Source organism: Girardinichthys multiradiatus, chromosome 22 (assembly GCF_021462225.1).
Source record: "Girardinichthys multiradiatus isolate DD_20200921_A chromosome 22, DD_fGirMul_XY1, whole genome shotgun sequence".
NCBI lineage: Eukaryota > Metazoa > Chordata > Actinopteri > Cyprinodontiformes > Goodeidae > Girardinichthys > Girardinichthys multiradiatus.
Genome location: NC_061814.1, coordinates 24501708 through 24521953, shown reverse-complemented (window position 1 = coordinate 24521953; position 20246 = coordinate 24501708). Strand labels below are relative to the sequence as shown.

General features: G+C 39.2%; 1 protein-coding gene across 7 annotated transcripts in view; it reads left to right on the top strand.

Moving 5' to 3' along the window:
* Window positions 1-12247: 12247 nt before the first annotated feature.
* mark1 (MAP/microtubule affinity-regulating kinase 1) overlaps window positions 12248-20246 on the top strand; it is a 44708-nt gene continuing 36709 nt past the window's right edge. For 2 of the 7 annotated variants that reach the window (XM_047351026.1, XM_047351022.1), the window contains exons 1-2: window positions 12248-12770; window positions 17285-17485. In XM_047351026.1, coding sequence (XP_047206982.1) covers window positions 12720-12770; window positions 17285-17485 — 252 coding nt within the window. In that variant the 5' untranslated portion in view covers window positions 12248-12719. The remainder of the gene's footprint in view (window positions 12771-17284; window positions 17486-20246) is intronic. The other 5 variants (XM_047351024.1, XM_047351027.1, XM_047351023.1 and 2 more) reach the window with 5 other exon arrangements.

The following is a 20246-nucleotide window of genomic DNA, read 5'->3' as shown; positions in this document are numbered from 1 at the left end:
GGTTGCTCATCCTGCTCTGTGAAAAGGAATAACCAGAGTCCCAGCTTGTTCAGCACACTCAACAAAGGTAACAGGAGCACACGACTCCACATACAGGGTTTTGCAAACCCTAATTCTTTCAACTTTTGTACCATTGAAACCACAAACAATGTATTTTATTGCTGTTTTATGTGATAGACCAACACAAAGTGGGGCATAATTGTGAAGTGTAATAACGATGACACACAAAAATCTGAAATGTGGGCCTGCATTTCAGCCTCCAGAGTATAAATTCAACTGTTCACTCAGAGGTTTTCTAAAGCAAATCAGTGAGCAAACATCACCATGCAGACCAGGAACACATCAGGTGGGGTCAGGGATTAAGTTGTGGAGAAATCTTAAGCATTGTTGGGTTGTATAACAATATCCAAAACAAGGTTAGAAAATTTTAGGCATCTGTTCAATCCAGCTGGAACTGCAACAAAAGGTGTTTCTGCAAAGCATTGACTCTAGGTGGCTGATTTTTATTCCACAATTATGCACTACTTTTTGTTTGTCTATCCAAATAAAATGGAAAGGGTGGGATAAAATACTTTCACAAGGCACTGTCCATTAAAATATAATGTAACAGTGTCTGCATGAAATGGGCCGTTCTTTCCATGCTTCAGGGAAGCTTAAAGATGATTTCATCTGAAATTAACAATGATAAATGCACCTAACATGATGCCACAGGCATCATATCTATCTTGTTTAAAGACATCCAGAGGGGATACAGTAATGCAGTTGAGTCGGGGTGTGCTGAGGAACAAATTTGAAACCTGCGCACACATCATATTTAGATGTGAGACTGGATGGGAGTGGTTTTATGGTAAGTTGTTACTCAATCAACCCGCTGTCTCAGGCTGTAGTCCGAGCAGCACTGGGATGTGAAAGATGATACATAATGTGTCATTGTTCCCCAAACACCAAACTCAGCAACCCTTGTATGCAAGCTGGGTTTCTGCTGTCCTTGCGTAATGAAACCCCCATGAGAAAACACCGCTTACCCACTTTCTGTTTGGGTCAACCATGTGGAGAACTTCCGAGGAAAAGCACCATTTTCATTTCTTTCCCCTTGATTAGTATTCGACTTGGGATAATATTGGGGACAATTAACTTAATCTCCCTGCGTATAGTAAGACATCTCATTAATCACAGTAAAATCTATTGATCAGATCAAAGCTCAACCTATTGGCTACAGATCACAGGAAAGCAAAAATTCTGTCAATTTAATGGTTATTATCCTCTGCCATCTCTCCTGTGTAATATACATGTGAGGTGATTACTAATCCCCTCTTTATGAAAGTGTATATACTTTACAACTTGCTCAGGATCAGAGAAAGATTATAACACCAAGCAGTAATGATTCTCATTTGTCTTTTTCTGAATACCTGAATTAAATGGGCCTTGGGCAAGCAGCTGTTAGTGGTATTTAATATTGGGTAAATTTGTTTTCTCACTTTAATGTTTAATACCAATCAATCATTGTTTTAATGTTGCTAAAAACTCTCATTGACCTTTGAGTCTCTTTATGGCCTCAGTTTACTTGGTGAAAGGACAGCTTCCCATGCACTATGATGCACTGAGTCACAAAACTCAAACTGAAACTCCATCTGATTCTCATAGAGCACCTCTGGGAGTAGTGGAAACAGGAGATTGGCAGAATGCAAGTACAGCTGACAAATCTGCTGAAATTATGTGGTGCAGTCGTGCTCACACTGTCCAAAATGTAGCAGGATTGTTTTCAACATCTTGTGGAATAAATGCCACTAAGAAGCAAAACAAAAGTGAGTATTTAGCATTCTGTGTCAATCAGCTCCTTTACAATATGTTAATAATAGACTAATTTCATGTTAACCTTTATAATATAGTTCGTATTTAGCCAGCTAGGTTTGATAACCAGGTACAACCAAAAAATGCCAGATGTAATATTCTGGTCTCCCAGGCTGCATCTTTTTATCTGAAGCTATTCTTTTTCAGGGATCAGACTTCTGAGATGAGATGACAATTATAGCATCTTCTCAGGATACTTTTCCAAAGCTCCAAGATTATTGCGGCCTGACAGACATCATGATCTAAAAGTGCCAATGGGGTTGTTGTCATTAATGTTTTTATTTGTTTAAGAACTAGAAAAACAAAACAAACATAAGCCAGGTCAGAGTTTAATTATTTAATTTCAAAGAGACAGGAAAACAAACACAAAAAAAACCTCTCAGAATTGTTGTTCATCCGTGGCATCGAAATATGCCACTGTATTAAGCAGTCTCAACGTTTCTGGAAGGTTTCTGTATCATCATTAAACTTTGCTAGCAAAGATACCATTTCTAGCATTGATTCCAATCAATTTTTAGGATCCGGAGAAAAGTACCTCTCCATGATCTGAGGATGTCTGTCACATGTATCACCGTGTTTACATGTTTTGATACAGTAGGTATTTCTGTCCAATCCCACGAATGATAAATTGTTTAACCATCCACTAGGAAAGCCATGGGTTCTTCACACTTGCTGCAATTTACTCTAAGAGGCTAAAACCCAACTCCTGAAAAACAGGCCTACACCATAATCCCCTCAACACCAAACTTTATACTTGACACAAAGTAGTCGAGAGTTTCATTCGGACTGCCAGACAGAAAGACATGATTTGTCACTCCAGAGAACATGACTCTACTGCTCTAGAGTCCAGTGGCAGTGTGTTTTACACCCCTACATCCACTGCTTTGCATTGCATTTGGTAATGTAAGGCTTTGATACAGCTTCTCAACAATGGAAACCCCATTCCACGTAGCTCTCTATGAACTGTTCTTGAGCTAATCTGAAGGCCACAGTTTGGAGGTCTGTGGCAATGTAGAGAGCTGGTGACCTCTGTGCAGTATCTTCCTCAGCATCCATTGACCTTCCATGGAGTATATAGTGGCAAGAAATATCACACTGGAATTCACTAAGCTCCTAAGACTGACCCATTCCTTTATAAACGTTTGTAGAAGACTTCTGCATGCCTAGAGGCTGGATTGTTTACACCTGTGGTCAATAAAAAGATAGAAACACCTGAATTCAGTGGTTTGCAGTGGTGACTCTAGGCTATGTAGCATACTTCATGCATGTGGCAGGATCTTTTATTTCACAAAATCCACTTAATTTTTTCATGTTGGACCCATAAAAAACCCTTTTGAAGTGATGTAGCCAGATATAAACGTGTTTGACAGCAGCTTAACAAAATCAATGAAGACATTTGCTTCATCCACACTTTTTAAACTTTAAACTCCACATCCCACAAAAAGGTTTATGAAATTCAAGCTTCATCACCTTAGAATCACTTTGAAGTTTTTATGTTCTCACCCACTAGTTCTGACATGTTTCAGAGGGGCTGTCAGAGGGGTTTTTATAGTGAAAGACAGCGCATGAGGTGGTGAGAAAAAGGTCTGTTCATTGCCATCGTAAAGTCATTATGTGATGAAGTCACTTGTTGACACTGGGAAACTGTACCACACAGGGACATTCACAGGGCAAAGCATGATGTAGATGCATGTCACTTGAGGAATAACAGAACTGACAAGAATCCAATCCATGCACGCATGTTTGTGTTTGTGAACTTTCTGAACTGCTCCCCTTATTTGGTATGCCACCTGGTGCCCCTGACTGCTGAACGAGTGCCAGGTCGTAAAGCCCTGTCTGCCTGATATCCAGCTTCAGATGTTGGTTCAATCTACCTTCTGTCAGACTGAAAAAGAAATTCTGGAAGTTCATACCTGTGTGATTACATTCCCTAATTACAGTTTGGAGCAGTAACTTTAAAAGGACCCCTTGGGGTGTTGTGAATGTAATTATATCCTGAAAATAATTAGGCTCAGTCCTCAGAAAGGAGCTTGTTAGATGAAGATGTACCTGACTGTTTTCAGATCTTTAGAAAAGCCTTTGAATTAGGACATAATTACAAGGAAATATATGTTTCACAAAGTTATGAATTATCCCAGTTACAGTAAGTGCCATTACCTTTTAGGATACAAGTTCATTGGAGAGAGAAAGCTCATAATTTTATTCCGCCTTGTAAAGCATTTATCATTAGCCGCTGGGTAAAAAGAAGGGCAGCAGTGCTTCAAATAGGCCCATTCTGTGGAAGAGTTTATATATTCAGAGGAGAACTGATACACTGCAATATGACATCAGAATGCACACTCACAACTGAAGCAAAACGTAACTAAATCACTGTAGCAATGTTAAAACCAAAAAAGATCATTTACACACTGCTTGACATCAACAGACACATTTGAATAAAATAAAAAAAAACGATCTTCAGCAAGAAAATTAATTGCTTTTGCTATTTTTAAAATAAAAAACAATAGGTTTATGAGTTAAAAATAAAACTACTGGACCAGAGTTTTGCAGTAGAAGTTGTGGAGCAAACAAACAAAGAAAGAAGATCAAAGATTAGCAGAAAGAGAAGCTTCACTTCATATTCTTTAATTCTGATATCTGCATTGGTGAATTGTCTTTGGTCTGCTCATGCTGCTTGGTGGAGAGCAGCAACCATACCAGCCCATAAGAAATTGGTATGTAGATAATATGGATGTAAACCTACAGATAAACAGTGTTTGTCCAGAAAACTTATATCACATCAGCAACGGCCTCAGTTAGTCCATCTGCTTCATGTAATCAGTCTCACTGCTTTCACCTATGCCATGCTCTACATATACCTGTCCTGTTCTGTTTACTCATTCCTGGAGTGTACTGTTTGCTATGCCTTGTCACGCCAAGCCAAGCCAAGCCTGTCCTCGACTGTTTTGCTCATGCCATGTTCATCCTATGTTCTTGCCTACATCTGCTACCTCCTGTTTGCTGTGAGTTAAAAAACAATTATTATTTAATAAACCTTTTTTTTTTCTTGACACGCTGCCTCTGCCTGCTTGTTTGCACTTGGGTCTGCTCTGAAATCCTCATCGTGAAAATTTATATGTATATACATGGTAAGTCCATGTCAGGTTTCAGTAAGGTGAAGTGAGCAAAAAAAAAAAAAAAAAAATCGCTCCTCTAATTATAAACTCTGAGATAGGGAGATGGAAAACAGCCATCAAAAAGTTTAGGCAAATATGGAACACTGAGATCACCAAAAATGAAAGGTAGTGAGGAAGTACTGGTTTTGTTCTACATGTGAGAAGAGTCTCCTGTATTCTTTGCATGTCTGGTTGGAGAAGTAGGGTTGAAGACAGAAGCTTCGTCTTCAAAATTAAACATCCTAGCCAAGCTAAATTATTCTAAAACCTTGTGTGGGGATGTGTTAAGGTCTGATAAAACCATAGTTAATTTTTTTGGGCAAAAACTCCAAAATGTAAATTTCACACACAACACATCCTCACAGGTGAGGCGTATGGAGAATATTTGTTAGACAGTTTGTGCATAAATCAGAAAGTCAAGACCTTGCATGCTGATAGACCCAAGAAGACTAAATGCCATAACTGAATCCAAAGGTACTTCAACAAAATGCTACTTTGAAAGTATGCATATTCATGAAACCTGGTCATTGGGGCTTTTTTATCTTTTACGACTGTCCATGAGTCCAACTCTTCTGTTTGCTTTTCAGTCCAATTGCACAGTGCACATTTAACATTAAATGTAGAAAATGTTTGGTAATAATCAATCATGTTCTCAAAAACATAACATTTTAAGAAGCTTTGAGAGCCACTGTGTGTTGTATTCTCCAAAATCAGAGTTGGCCATGCAGTTTGCACTGATGCACTCCATGCCCTTACAGATTTCACATTTAATACTGTATGCCGATAACATTTTTGATGTGGAACACCACTGATAACGATACTCTTCAATTTATCCTAAAATACCCCAAATGTTTTACTATAAATCAACAAGGCTTTATTTTAAAGGAGACCAAAACAGCATCGGGAATGACTCATAAACTGATTATACAGTGGAAAGTGTACTTGAATGATTCTGCCATGTGGGCTTTGATTGGTCCGCAGCCAAGATGAAAGAGGAAAAACTTCAAGAGAGATAATCCTAAAAGGAAGGTCACTATTTCTCACATATGTTACCCTCCCCATGAAGTCCAGCTACAGTTAACCAATTAGGTGTGGATGTGCAGTTTTTTGAAGATGTGGCTCACCCTAAAGTCAGTAAATAATCATTGATGGTGACAACTTTGTCAAATTAATAAGCATATTTTCCTAAAACAATCTCTGGAAACTATGAAAAAGCAGTTTTGATGCCAAGCTGTTTGCTTCAAATACACCCATTCTTGTCACACACACACACACACACACACACACACACACACACACACACACACACACACACACACACACACACACACACCCATGTTGTTTGACATCTGCCCTGTATTTCCAAAGCTTTTCATATTTTCCACTCTCCTGCCATTCCTCCCATTGCAACTTGGAAGAGCTTGAGACAACAGTGCATGATATCTTTGTGTGTATGTGGGTGTGATCACATGTATATGTGGCAGCAATGAAAGCAGACCTCTGATGGAGAGCCAGAAGGGTGGGCACAGAGGCTCTAGACATGCCGGTTAGCAATAATTTTGCCCAGGTTGAGGTGTGCATGCCCGGGATGGTCTGCTGTCATGAAAAGCAGGCTGGCTCTCTGCCCTGATCAAATTCCACTGCAGCACCATATCTATCTTGCCTTCCAAAAATGTTCAGCATACCAGTGGGTTTTATTGACTTGTCAGAGCAGACAGCAGATTGCAAGCTCTGCCTTGTAAGGTGAGCACTTAACAGGTTTTTAACCCAGGAATGTCCACTGATGAATTCTTCAGTTTCTGTTACTGTTGGGTGTTTTGTGTTAAAACACATATGATAAGACAGTACGTATGACCTCAGTAGCTATGTAAGCTGTACTTGGCAAATGTGCTTAAAGATAAATTAGATCATAAATTTAATTTGAGGTTTGGATCTTTTATGGAATAACAGTAAATGTGGAACAGGTTACATAAATTGCATTGAAAGGATGGAAAAACAACCCCTGGTAGAATTTAAGGTATTTCTACATGCATTAAACTAAATATGGATTTAAAATTTTATATCAGGTGCACTACAAGGTGAATTTGAAACTATTTTGAAACTTTTTTGCAAGACAACAATGGAGATAGTTTGCATCCACATTTAAAATGAAGCTTAAGCAGTTGCACATAAGTATCTTGAGGTAAAGCACATGCACCACTACTTTATTAGGTACCCTGCTAGTACTAGGTTTTCCCTTCAGAACTGCCTTAATTCTCTGTGGTAGAGATTCAACACAGTGTCCAATCTATTCATTGTCCATGTTGACTTGATAGCATCCAAGACTTGCAGATTTGTTGGCTGTAGATTCTTGATTGAGATGCTCCATTGGATTGAGATCTAGGGACTGTGGATGCAGTTGAAGTACAGTGAACTCTGCCATATTCAAGAAAGCAGTTTGAAATTTGAACTTTGTGACAGTGCATTAGCCTTCTGGAAGTAGACATTATAAAATGGTTTCATTGTGCAAAGGAATGGACTTGGTCAACAACAATACTCATATGGGTTTTAGCCTTTAAACCACTCTTATTTGGTATCGAGAAACGTAACGTATGCCAAGAAAATATCCCACACAGCATCATACAACCACTGTCAGTCTGAACAGTTGATAAAAGGCAGGATGGATTCATGTTTTCATGTTGGTTATGACAAATTCTGACCCAACATCTAAATGTTGTAGCTGCAATCGAGGCTCAACATGTTGACTCTCTGCCTGATTAAATTCAACAGATGGTATTTTGCATACCTTGGTTGTAATGAGAGGTTATTTGAGCTACAGTTGCGTTTCTAACCTCTCAACCCTGTCAGCCCATTGTCCTCTAAAATAAGTAAGGCATTTTCATTCTCTGTAAGTCAGAGAGATGGTCAGTCAGTCATTTTCTACCGCTTATTCCATAGTGGGTCACGGGGGAGCTGGTGCCTATCTCCAGCAGTCTATGGGCGAGAGGCAGGGTACACCCTGGACAAGTTGCCAGTCCATCGCAGGGCAACACACAAACAACCATTCACACACTCATTCACACACCTAAGGGCAATTTAGAGTGACCAATTAACCTAACTGGCATGTCTTTGGACTGTGGGAGGAAGCCAGAGTACCTGGTGAGAACCCACACATGCACGGGGAGAACATGCAAACTCCATGCAGAAAGACCCCCGGCCAGGAATCGAACCCAGGCCCTTCTTGCTGTAAGGCAACAGTGCCACCAACTGCGCCACCATGCAGTTGTTCATGAAAATCTATATAGATCTGCAGTTTCTGAAAAACAGACAACATCCCATCTGACACCAACAACCACACTACATACAAAGTGATTTAAGTCTCCTTTCTTTTCCACTTTGATGCTCGGTTTTATCTTCTGGAAGCCGTCTTCACCATGTCTAGATATCTAAATGCATTGAGTCTCTGCCCTAGTAATATCATTTGCATTGACAAAGTATTAAATAGTTGTATCTAATAAACTGATGGTGAGAATATTACATGTGACAAAAATTATTTGAATCCTTTTGTGACCGTAGAGAGAGCTGTTAAAAGTCTGATCATTTTGAGCTTTTTGCAACAAATCTAGGAGTTTGGAAGTTTGGGCTGCTCTTAATTTTGGCCTAAGAACCAAATCTGCAGCCGAACTGCCAGTGAAAAAGTCATGGAAAGCAATCCTAAAAGGGAATAATTTGAATTAGCCATGAAACAAAAAGGAAATCCTTAATATTTTCTATGTTTATTTGAACAATTTTATACTCTCATGCATTTCTCTGTCTAATGCGACTAAACCACACAAGAAACAACTGTGCAAGGCTGTTAAGACCATCCGCTTGCGTGAAGATGCTGCTTCTGTTGTTTCCCACACTTCTGCAGGATGTGTGCAACATTTTTACCCACTGGAGAGTGTATCTTGTCCTACTCTGGCAAATCTGACTCAAGCACAGGGAAATATGGTAAACTGCCAGTATTGACAGATGTTGCTTTCCTATCTCTTACATAATGACTTTATCCCCTTTCCCCCTTCTTTTTTTTCCATCTTTCTTCACTTTCTCCACACCCCCTGTTCTCCACAAATATAGTTAACTGCATGACCATCCGCCAGGAATGGCTGTAAACAGCTGCCTCTTTTTTTGATGGTTGCTTGTGAGAGCATGTAATTGAATTTGGCCCAGGGTGTATGTGCATTCATTAAACCATTGTCAGTGCCTCTTACAGCACATTCCATGGCAGTGCAGCTCAGGTACAGAGTGCAAGTCCCAGGCATGAATTCAGAGAACTCAGAAAGAACTTCTGTTGAACTTGTTTTAAAAATGTAGTCTGTGCACTTTTAATTCTAATGTATGATTACATTATGAGACATAAATCTAGATAAATATTGATAAATTTAAGCTAGACAGTAATAAAAGACCGGGGAAAGCATTTGTGTGGCTGGTGTAATTTTGAAGATTTCAGTTGTTAGGGATCAGTGGGACTGGATCTGCTATGCTGGGATCTGATTCATTCTGGCATCAGATGCAGAATTCCATAAAATACCCAATCAACATGCGAGGCTTTGGTGTCGAAATCTTTGGTTTTTTTTGCTAAACCATCGCTGATTGCAAACTATAAAATATTATCAACTCAACACAATCTCAAAGTCAGCATGTTTAAGCATTCCAGGGTTATGCTGCTGTTGAGTGGGAAAGGGTTTTTGGAGTTGAGTTCAGAGGTTGGAGGAGAAAAAAAGCCTAAAATTCCACAAAACCACAAAAACAGACATAATGATCTCAGTGGCTTTCAGGTCCTGTATCCATTAGTTATTGTGACACATTGCGTCACGCTGTCTCCATTGTTATGGTCTGGGGGCTCTCTGCTGTGTCAGACAAACCATCAGTCAAGCAACAACCAGTACCAGTAAGGTGCTCTGTCTGCCTGAATTCCATAATAAAACTACAGAAACAAAGAGGACCGGACATCTCATACAAGAGATTCGACAACAGACATTTCCACCTAGTCCTCATCACAATATAACTCTCCAGGCTTTGTAATAATTTGTTACATAGACAATGAAAGCTGAAAGTTAAAAGGGAATGTTCTGTTAAAAGGTTGTAAGCCATTAATATCTCACCTGCAGTAGTAGTTAGATCCAGCTCGAGGCTGAGGTGAGTGGCTAATCTGAGAAGGGCCAAGACCACAGCGGACTTCTCCTTTCTTGAGTCTCAAACATGTTGTAGTAATTGGTGCTAACCCAATATTATGAACAGGTGGTCATTTCCACAGAACCCAATCATTATTTACCAGGAAATAGAGGTTGGAGGTGGTGTGCCACCTTTGATCTTCCTATGAGAACAGAACATTGCTGCTCAGAGTAACTATGTAACTATTTAATGGAAAAGAGTATAAAAGTGAATAAAATATGGTTCACTGAGCCAACAGCATATTTTTGCTTTTTAAACAACTCTACATTTTATACCTGTTAACCTGACCAGGATTGCTTTCTCAGTACATGTTTCACACAGGAAGATTATTCAAAACCCACCCCTCCTATCTGCATTCACTGGTAAATCATCATTGAAGGCTTTGTAAATATCTGTAAATATCAGTAAATCAGGAGCAAATGCATTTTGCTGTGCTGGGATCCATTTATGTCTGATGGAAGCTATTGCTTTAAAGTGGTCATGCAGGATTTTGTGGTCAGGTTGTAGAGAAATTTGATTCAGAATTCTGATCTTCAAGGGAAACTTTCTGTTAATTTTTACAGTTTAAGATTTTGTACCCTCAACTTCTGACTAACAGTCAACTAAATCATTTATGAGGACCCTTTTAACAATCATGCAGGACCAGAGGATGAAGACATTATTTCTTGGTTTTCATTACTTGACAAAGCCATGATGTACTTTGTAAAATAGTTATGGGTAATATTTTAATCACAATATGGTGTGGTATTTATTGCCATGACGAGAAGAAACACAAAATAATTAAAAACTCGTCACAATCATTTTGACTATTAGTTTATCACGTGAGAGCTCCACAAGGAATATTTCACAGATCACTTCACTACAAAAGTTACATTCAAAACTGAAGCTGTAGTGCTACACATTACTGCATTGAAGCATACTTTGAATCTTACAGTTACCGAGGCTCTCATGGTGACAAAGCAGAAAAATACCAGCAAAGATAACAATCTCAATCATGTAAAAAGGTTTTGGGATTTACAAACATCAGTAAGAGTTTATATAAACTCTTATGTATAAGTAATTAAAAAAACATCTATTTACATCTGGGCTTTTATTTGAACTTCAGTAATTCAGTTTTATCTATATTTTATCATAATTACTTAATCTGTTTATCAAGTTCTAGTGCCTTTAAATATTATTCATCTTTACAATTTTTCAGATTAAATCATAAAGTCTAAGTCTAAAGCAATTTTATATTTAATCTTTTCTCAGTTATATTATGTTTTATATGTTGTTTGTAACGACGTCTAGCGTTTACTCCTTTGCTGCATTTGTCAATTCTGTTTTGCATGACATTTCATGTAGTTTTCTAATAATCTACTTAGCTCCCAATTTTTTTTCTATGACAACAATAAAAAATTGATTATTTGCCCATCCCTTCTGTCATACTGCGGCAACTTTAGTAACTGCATTTGTACTTAATTTAAAAATATTGAGAGGCACAGTTTTGATACGCCAAAACAAATTCCTTGTATGTCCAAAAACGTACTTGGCAATAAAGCTTTTCTGATTCTGATTCTGATTCTGATTCTCAGCTTCCACATGATCGTCAGCAGCCTGACACCTAGTGGACAGATGGTGACAACACAACTGGATGCACCTGGATGACCACACCCAGAAACCAACATGTGACCATTTCATTGATAAAAGAAAAGTACCAAATCTCTCATCTGAAAGCGGATAGTGGATCTGTTTTGCTGTTTGTTCACTCATAAATGTTATAATTTTTATTCGCATGGAGACGAACAGCGAAGGGTGCATTGCTGGGGAAGCCCAACAGGTGGCAAAATCCGATCAGTTTGTGTGAGTTAAGCTTCATCCGTGAATTAGGCCTCTGTGGATACACATTCAAACACTTCAGTTAGAGTACATGAATAAAAAAAACATATGAAGTTAAATCACAGATATAAAATTGCAAAAAATATAAACGGTATTTATTCCAGACATTATATATATATTTTTAAATGTTTATATTCAGGTAGGGCACAATAATTAAAATGTCCAGATCTGATTTGCGGATCATAAAGCAGTTACATGGAGCGATTTATCAGGCGTATTTGCTCTATGTAAAAGACACTGTTCAGTATCAGCACTTGAATGAGGAGCAAACAAAGGGAATGTGTGTATGAGAGAGAGAGAGAGAGAGAGAGGGATCCTCCATCCTTCCTAGTGGGAGGTTTAAGATGAGCTGCGCAGAGCCGTCCAAACCGACGCATCTTCCCGGCCTGTCTCCCCTCCTCCTCCCTCTCGGTCGGTCTCTCTTTTTTTTTCTCCTTTCCTGTCTGACACCAGTCCACCTGAAGGGGAAGTGCACAAAGCCGATAAGGGAATCCGACGCGTCAGCCGGGGTCCGTCCGTCCGCGACATGCTGCGGTAAAAGGCCCGCTATCAGGGGATGTAGGAAGGGGACCGAGACACCGCGCCGTGTCTGCTCTGCCCAGCCCGCTGCATCGTTGAGCGGCCTGCGAGACTCACAAGATGTCGACCAGAACGCCATTGCCCACAGTGAACGAGCGTGACACCGAGAATGTAAGTGTTATTTTACCCAAACACCGGGATACAGAAGACATGGTGGCCTAACAATGGTGTCCGGGGTGTTTTTTTAATTTATTGTAGAGCGCTCTGGTTAATGGCTTGTGGAGACCACAATGTTACAGAGCGACACCACCAATGATCACTCAGGCTTTTTTTTCTCCCTCTCTCCTTGTTGGGAGTAAAAGCACGAAGCCCAAGTTAACCAGCCTAGAATAAATATGTTTGTCCTAGTTTCTCCAGCACAATAGCCCTCAACAACGCACTGCGTCAGTGGGGCTTTAAGGCTGAAGCGAACCATTGGTGTTAATATAAAGAATGAAATATTGTCTCCGCGTCCTTTTGTGGGCTTGTTTCATCGCCCCACTCGTGCAGCTGTGGGTATTTTCTGTTCCTCCGCGTCAATATGTGTCGCTGAATTGGGGGAGGTTGTTGCCCTACTTTTCAGTCGCAGCGTTTGGTAGCATCGTAATGTGACATCCATCACCCATTGGGCCCTGTTGTAACTGCACACTCAGTGTTAGAGGAGGAGGAGGGAGTGCTACAAGACAGGCTTTTATTAAGAGACATCACTGGAATCACGAGAGACCTCTCAGTGTGAAGGAATGTTTAGAAAATTCCATTCCTGTTTGTTTCCCCTCATCCTAATCACGGCTCTATAATATAATAGATCTTTTGAGATAATGTTTGCTAACACAGGCTGTGAAAAAGGGTTCCTCTGATGTTTCCTGGAAACTGAAGCCACCCCTTATCATATTGTTGACGGACTGGAAATGACTGGAAGGAGTTGCTTAAACGTCAGGGAAATTTAATATTTTATTTAAGAAGACTATCTCTGGTATTTGGCAGTGCGTTTACTTGCAAATACCAATTTTGGCCACCTCTGTAAGAACTGTAATATTATAAAGTATTTATTTCGAGCCCTCTTGTTGTCTGTGATCAAAATATTTAGATTATGAGCAGAGGCTACATCAGGCCATAGGGTTTACTGATTTTAAATCAAACACGAAACTATTCCGAAGTTTTAAACTATCGTCTTACAGGTGTTAGCTATGTGGCTAACATTACAAAAACACCACACTCCATGTCTATTTTCTAGACTAGGGGTGGCTAACTCCAGTCCTCAAGAGCTGGTGCATGTTTAAATGTTTCCCTGGTCTCACACGCCTGAATCAATAGTTCATTGGCAGGTTCCTGCAAAACTTCATGGCATGTTGTGGAGGCAATTCAGCCATTTGAAGCATAGACGCATCTAAAACATGCAGGACACTTGAAGATGGAAGTTGGCCATCATTGTTCCAAACAATGTAGAGCTTTACTTTAATTTGGATTTCAAAAAGGCTACCAACTTCTCTAAATCAAGCATGTTCAATGAAAGAGGTAGAAAACACTCCGTTCAGCTTTCCTGTTAGCTTGTTAAGTCTTGCTCTCTCTCGCTCCCTCACAGCCTGAATGATTGCAGACAGTTTCCATTTAAATAGCTTATTACACCTAATGTGTGTATTCTGACAGATATAAAAATAACTTGAGTCTTTTTCACTCAGTAATACTATCCACACTGAAGAGTGTTTTCTGCAGGACCTGTTAGAGTTTACATGTTGTGCCTTCATAGATCGGAAAAAGAGGTTGGGACTAGTCTCCATTTTAAAAAGGTCACTGTCTGTCTAAAGCTAACTCTATTTCAGAGCAGATGCATTTTGATCATCAGTGTTAAAACAAATAAGGAATGCATTTCGCTTAGCAGTGTAGACATAGATTAACAAACCCTCCTTTACATGATTATATTGCCTCTCAGACCATTATTAGATGCATTGCTGAGCACGGTTAGTGTTCTATAATGCATCAGCTGCTAATGTAAATGTCTGGAAAAAGCTGCTCTCACAGACATAGATTGCTAGGTGGCTATTAAAGCCCAGTCTCAGCATCTCTGGGAGGAGCCAGCCAGGCTACTTTGCTCCTGTACAAGTGCAGCTCACAGACCAGTAGGACAAAATAGCAGCTAAACTGCATTGTATAAGACTCCATTACTTAGAGAGGTGAGTGGCCTTTAGACCAGCAATAAAGAGGCATCTCTTCTCTGGTGTTCTTTTTTTTGTGTATGTGCTTCTAAGCATTTGTGTTGCTGTTTTTGCATGGCGTCCCTGAGGACACAATGTCATTGGCCTGGAACAAGTGAGACAACATTTGTACAGTAATCAAACAGGAGAACCCAGTCACTTTCCTGTATATGTATTTCTTTCTTCATGTTCAGTCTGTGAAGCCAAGAGTTTGTGTGAAATGGGAGTGCAGATCTTCGCTGGGATCTTATCAGAAGTTCCCCGTCTTTGTTTTTTTTGGGTTTTTTTTCACTGCAAAACCGGCGAGTTTATGCCTGCCTCATGGCTCTGACTCTGGCCAGGAAGCAGGCTGGCTGAGGTGATGCACACACCCTGCAGGGGTGTAGCGTTTCCCCAGTGAAATAGGAACATAAGCCTGGGTAACCCAACCAAGGCTTTATTCTCTAGTGGGGTGTGGTGCTCAGGAGCAGAGGATCATGGGATCTTTGAACTGGACTGACATCAGCAGCTGTTGTAGAGGAGAGGTTGCAAACCAGAGGAGACTGCGCAAGGCCTGCACCAGTGTTGCGTTCACAACAAGCTGTTTTTAGTTCACCTTCAAATCCTGTCATATCAGGGAAGCTTTGGAAAAGTTGTGGCTCTGTGCTACACATTTAGAATGCGTTGTCAAAGGTTATAGCTGTCCGCTGGTTTTGAATCTTGCTTTGTGGGTGATTACATGTTTATGTTTGGAAGTTGGCCTTCATAGATTGACTGGAGGAACCTCGATTCTTCTGTATAGTTTCCTCTTGGACCGAGTATCACCAATTAAGTACTCAGAGTGCAAGCTAAAATTTTAAATGGTGATTTAAAATGGTGTTACAATAGAAACAGAAGCCAAAATTCCCTGACATAGATTTTTGTTGCATTCACCATATCCTTATTTACACTGCATGTGGTTGCCATTAGTTATTCTTGTAGTTTATTTTTCAGAGTGAACACGAACAAACCGTAACTTTAATCAAGGTGTTTCACCCTCATTACCCTTCTGTGACCCTGGGTTGTGCTCAGTAGGTTGAATTAAGATGAATAATATGCACATCCACGCCTTGAAAAAAGCAGTGTTCTCACACAGTCATAGTAATGCTCTGGTGAGGAAAGGCTAAATCATTTTGAAGTCAGAACTAATATCTACAAACCTGGAGAAGTTAAGAAGTTTCATATCAGATTCTGTGAGCACTTTGTGGTTGTTTCTTGTAAAAAGTGTTGTATAAACAATATTTACATACCTACTTTTTACTTAAAAACATATTTTCAACCACCCAGAGGAAAGATCGTCATAGGGCACTTGCCAGCAATGGTAGAGGTTAAAATTATAAGCTGAGACTAACTAGTTCAGTTAAAAATCCAAGTATGAAGCCATGTTTGACCTTGCAGAAGGTATTTTGCATTCTGCAAAGTTTCTAGGAAAACTTTGGATATTCTGGTGCATCATTAAAGATTCTTTCATTGAGAAAAGCTTTTGTTTACGTTTGATAGCTAAAATCTGAGCCATAAGTTTATAAATAAATTAACCCGTTATCCCTTGGAACCAAGCTCCACAGAGTAGCTAGTAAAATGATATTCTGGGGCACAAAATTAAATGCCATCATACAATTTCATGCAAACAACACATATCCTGTGAGGCATGGTTATGGCTTGATCAGACTTTTATTGTTGATTTCCATTCCCTGGATTTTGTAAACCTTTGACCTGCCAATACCCAGATGATTCTGATTTCTCTTTTGGAGCTATAAGGTAAGACGTTATAAGGACAGTATTTAATTCTTGCAGTAAATGGTCATAAATTAAGAGCATCAAACCACTGTGTGAGAGAGCTGTGGTGTAAAACAGGATTTTACTAATGTTTTTAAAATCAGATACCAGATAACATTTTACCTGGCTTTATTATTTTATATTAGCAGTTAGCATGGCTAACATGATAAAAACAGCAGAATATGTGAGTGTATTCTAGAGACTATAGGTCCTTACCTTAACTCTGATGTCTCCAAGCTGCCAAGATTTCCAAATCCGGTCGTTTTTATGACAGGTTTCTTTACTGCACTCGTTCAGCCTTCCTACAGATATCTCCTGGAATGGAAGTATTTCTTGCAGCATAACTTTGTCCGCTCTCTTTGGTATATTCATTAGTTTTTTTCATTTTTCTCTTTTGTAGGTTTGTGTCTAGTTGTGACAGGAACTACTTTTTTTTTTGAATACTATAAAACTATACGGCCACCCTAGTGATACTATAGATAAGTACACTTGCTTCAACTTATGAATAAAACGTGTCTGGTCTGTTCTTTTTTGGCAACTGCACAAAATGTTTTTTTCAGGTTTTCTTTGCTTTTGTTTGAAAAGGCCAAATTATTGTAAATCAGTGTTGCATAGATGGATTGCTGATTTTGTTAATCTTCATGTGCGCCTTTCCTGCAGCACTCGTCGGTGGATGGCTTTGTTGAGCCCCCAGCCCCCCCAACAAAGTCTGCGAGTCGTCACAGCCTTCCACGATGTCGCAACTCTTTCACCTCCACAGACGAGCAGCCTCATATTGGCAACTATCGGCTCCTTAAGACCATTGGAAAGGGGAACTTTGCCAAAGTGAAGCTAGCTAGGCACATTCTGACTGGAAGAGAGGTGAGACAAGTTTACATATTGTGTACGCCTGTTTTTGTTGCTCTGTGTGGTGATTTAACATTTCAGAGGTAAGCTGTGGTGTTTCCATTGTTTTCTAGGTGTTTCCCAATATATTTAGAGCATAGCTGACTTCAAAGTGCGTGCCTTTACATGTGGCTTTCACAATAAATTTCCAGATTCGTTTTGGAAATTAAGAAAGGAAACTCGTATGTTTGAAGCACTTGCAGAAATCTTGGCTGTTGTCTATAGAGCAACTCTCCAGGTAATTTCCTTAACAGTTATGTAGGTGAAAACCATGAGATTTGTTCTTCTATTTCTATTTGGGAGATCAACAACATTGTTGCTCGCGAAGGTCTCAGTGCAAATATATTAAATATATTTGGAAATAAACATTGCTGCATCTCCACCAGCAGAAAAGTCCGAAGGATCTTTGGAACAGCTTTGAGAAGGCGTGGGTTTGCCTGGGTAACACTGATCTGAAGCCACTAGTTTTCTTTAATGATCTGGCATAAAAGCACTTAGTAGCTGCAAAGAATTGTTCACAGAGCTTGAAAATTAAAATTATATCCACAGTGGCTTGGAAAACCTTTCTATATTCCTTGCACTTAGTCACATTTTGTCCCAATACAATCACCAACTTCAATGTATTTTATTGGGATTATGTGATAGATCAGCAAAACGTAGCACTTAACATTGAAGTGAAAGGATAAAGGTTCATGGACTTTAATGTTTTTTTTACAAATAATAATCTGAAAATTTAGCTGTGCATTTGTATTCCACTCACTTGAGTCAAAACATTGTATAACTGTTGTTCACTGCAGTGACAGCTGAAAGTATTTTGGGATATGTCTCCACCAGCTTTGCACACCTCGAAACTTAAATTTATGCCCATTCTTGTTTGCAGAAACAAGAAGGTAAAAGAGCCCAAGCTCTGGTTACAAGTTTAGGGTTTCTGCCCAGCTTGAAGGTGAGCCTCGCCCTCAGTGTCAAGTCTTCTGCGGCCTCTGACAGATTTTATTCCAGGATTCTCCTTCATTGACCTCCATCCATCTTCCTATTCAGTCTTACCAGCTTCCCTGTCCCTGCTGAAGAAAAGCATTCCCACAACAAAATGCTGCCACCATATGTTTCACTGTCCGATGGTGTGTTCAGAGTGATGTGCAATTCATTGTTGGTCTCATCAGACCAGAGGGCCTTCTTCGATATGTTTATATATGTGTTCCCTGCATGTCTTGTGGCAAATTTTAAACAAGTTTGGTCCGATTTCTTTGAACAATGGCTTTCTTCTTGCTAATTCTCAATAAAGGTTAGGTCTGTGGAGTGCAGCTCCTCCAGAGTTACCATTGGCCTCATGGCTGCTTCTCTGAATAATGGTCTTAAAACCCTGGCCTGTCAGTTTAGGTGAACGTCCTGATAAGATTTGCAGTTGTGCCATACTGTTTCCATTTTCAGATTATCCCCGGTGAGATGTTCAAAATATGTCATATTGTTCTCTCTCTTAACCATAGAGCTGGTTGATACGGACAAAAAAAAAAATAACCACCATTTATTTCTGTATTTTGAAGGTATCAATATTTATTATGATGTGGTTTCAAATTAAAAATTTATTTACTAAGATAGTATCAGTTTCAATACAAATATATAGAGCAAATGAAAAAAGTAATGAAACATGAACTTTCGGATTTAATTCCAAAAACTGTCATAAAGTTAAAACTGAATTCCCTTTTGAATTGCAGGACTCTATAGATTAATAATTACCCTTTATCAACTAGCAAAATATTGATGTACAAGTCCCATTTGCGGTACGGTTTAAAAATTTAAATATATTTGAGTCCAACTGGAAAATAATGCAAATCAATTCCACACTACTGTTTCTCAGTCTTTTACACATGCTTAAATAATGGTGACCCCACCTATTGCCTGTAAACCCACATGTATTGTGTCTGTTTTTAAATTTGGAGCCTTCATCATCATTATTGGTATTTTCTGTTTCTTGACAAAATGACTAAAATTGTTTTATTGCGCAGCACTATTTTATGTTACTTGAAGGTAAAGTTTATTTACTATTTAAATGACCTACAAATGTAGTCGTTCTCACTGGATCTTATGAGGGGTATCGGAGGAAAGGGGGCTAAACAGAAATGCGCGCACATACTGTTCAGATTTTATTAGTTTAAAACAATTTTGAAAACTGTTTATTATATTCTTTCCACCTCACAATTATACACTGGTTTGTGTTGGTTTATCACATAATTCAAATGTTGTGGTTGTAATGAGTGAAAATGTTGAAAGGGTATGAATACTTTTGCAAGCCATTGTATGGGTGTTTTAATTTTTCCATATCCATTTAAGCTTCTGAAAAAGGTTATCATAAAGAAAAGACTTTATTCCAAAACACAAGAAAATCGTATAAATTTAGATACATTTAAAATGCAACCTGTGCTTCACGAGACACGAGTTAATGTCAGTTGAAATCATCATCTCAGTTTTTTGTTTTATTGACCATGTTGTTGTATTCATTGGGTGTAGATCCTGTTTCCTCTCACACACAATAACAGATTTATACACTGCTGACCTGTCGGGATGATGGACAGCCTGCATTGTTGTGTGTTTGTAATTACGCCTCATGTACCTCACCGGTGCTCTCATGTCTTTGCTATTTGCATCCTTTTAATCTTCCAGGTTTCATGAAGTACGACGTTTTATCGGACTATTGAAGGCACAACTGTTCTCTCAGGTCTGACTGGTACCAGTTTGATCT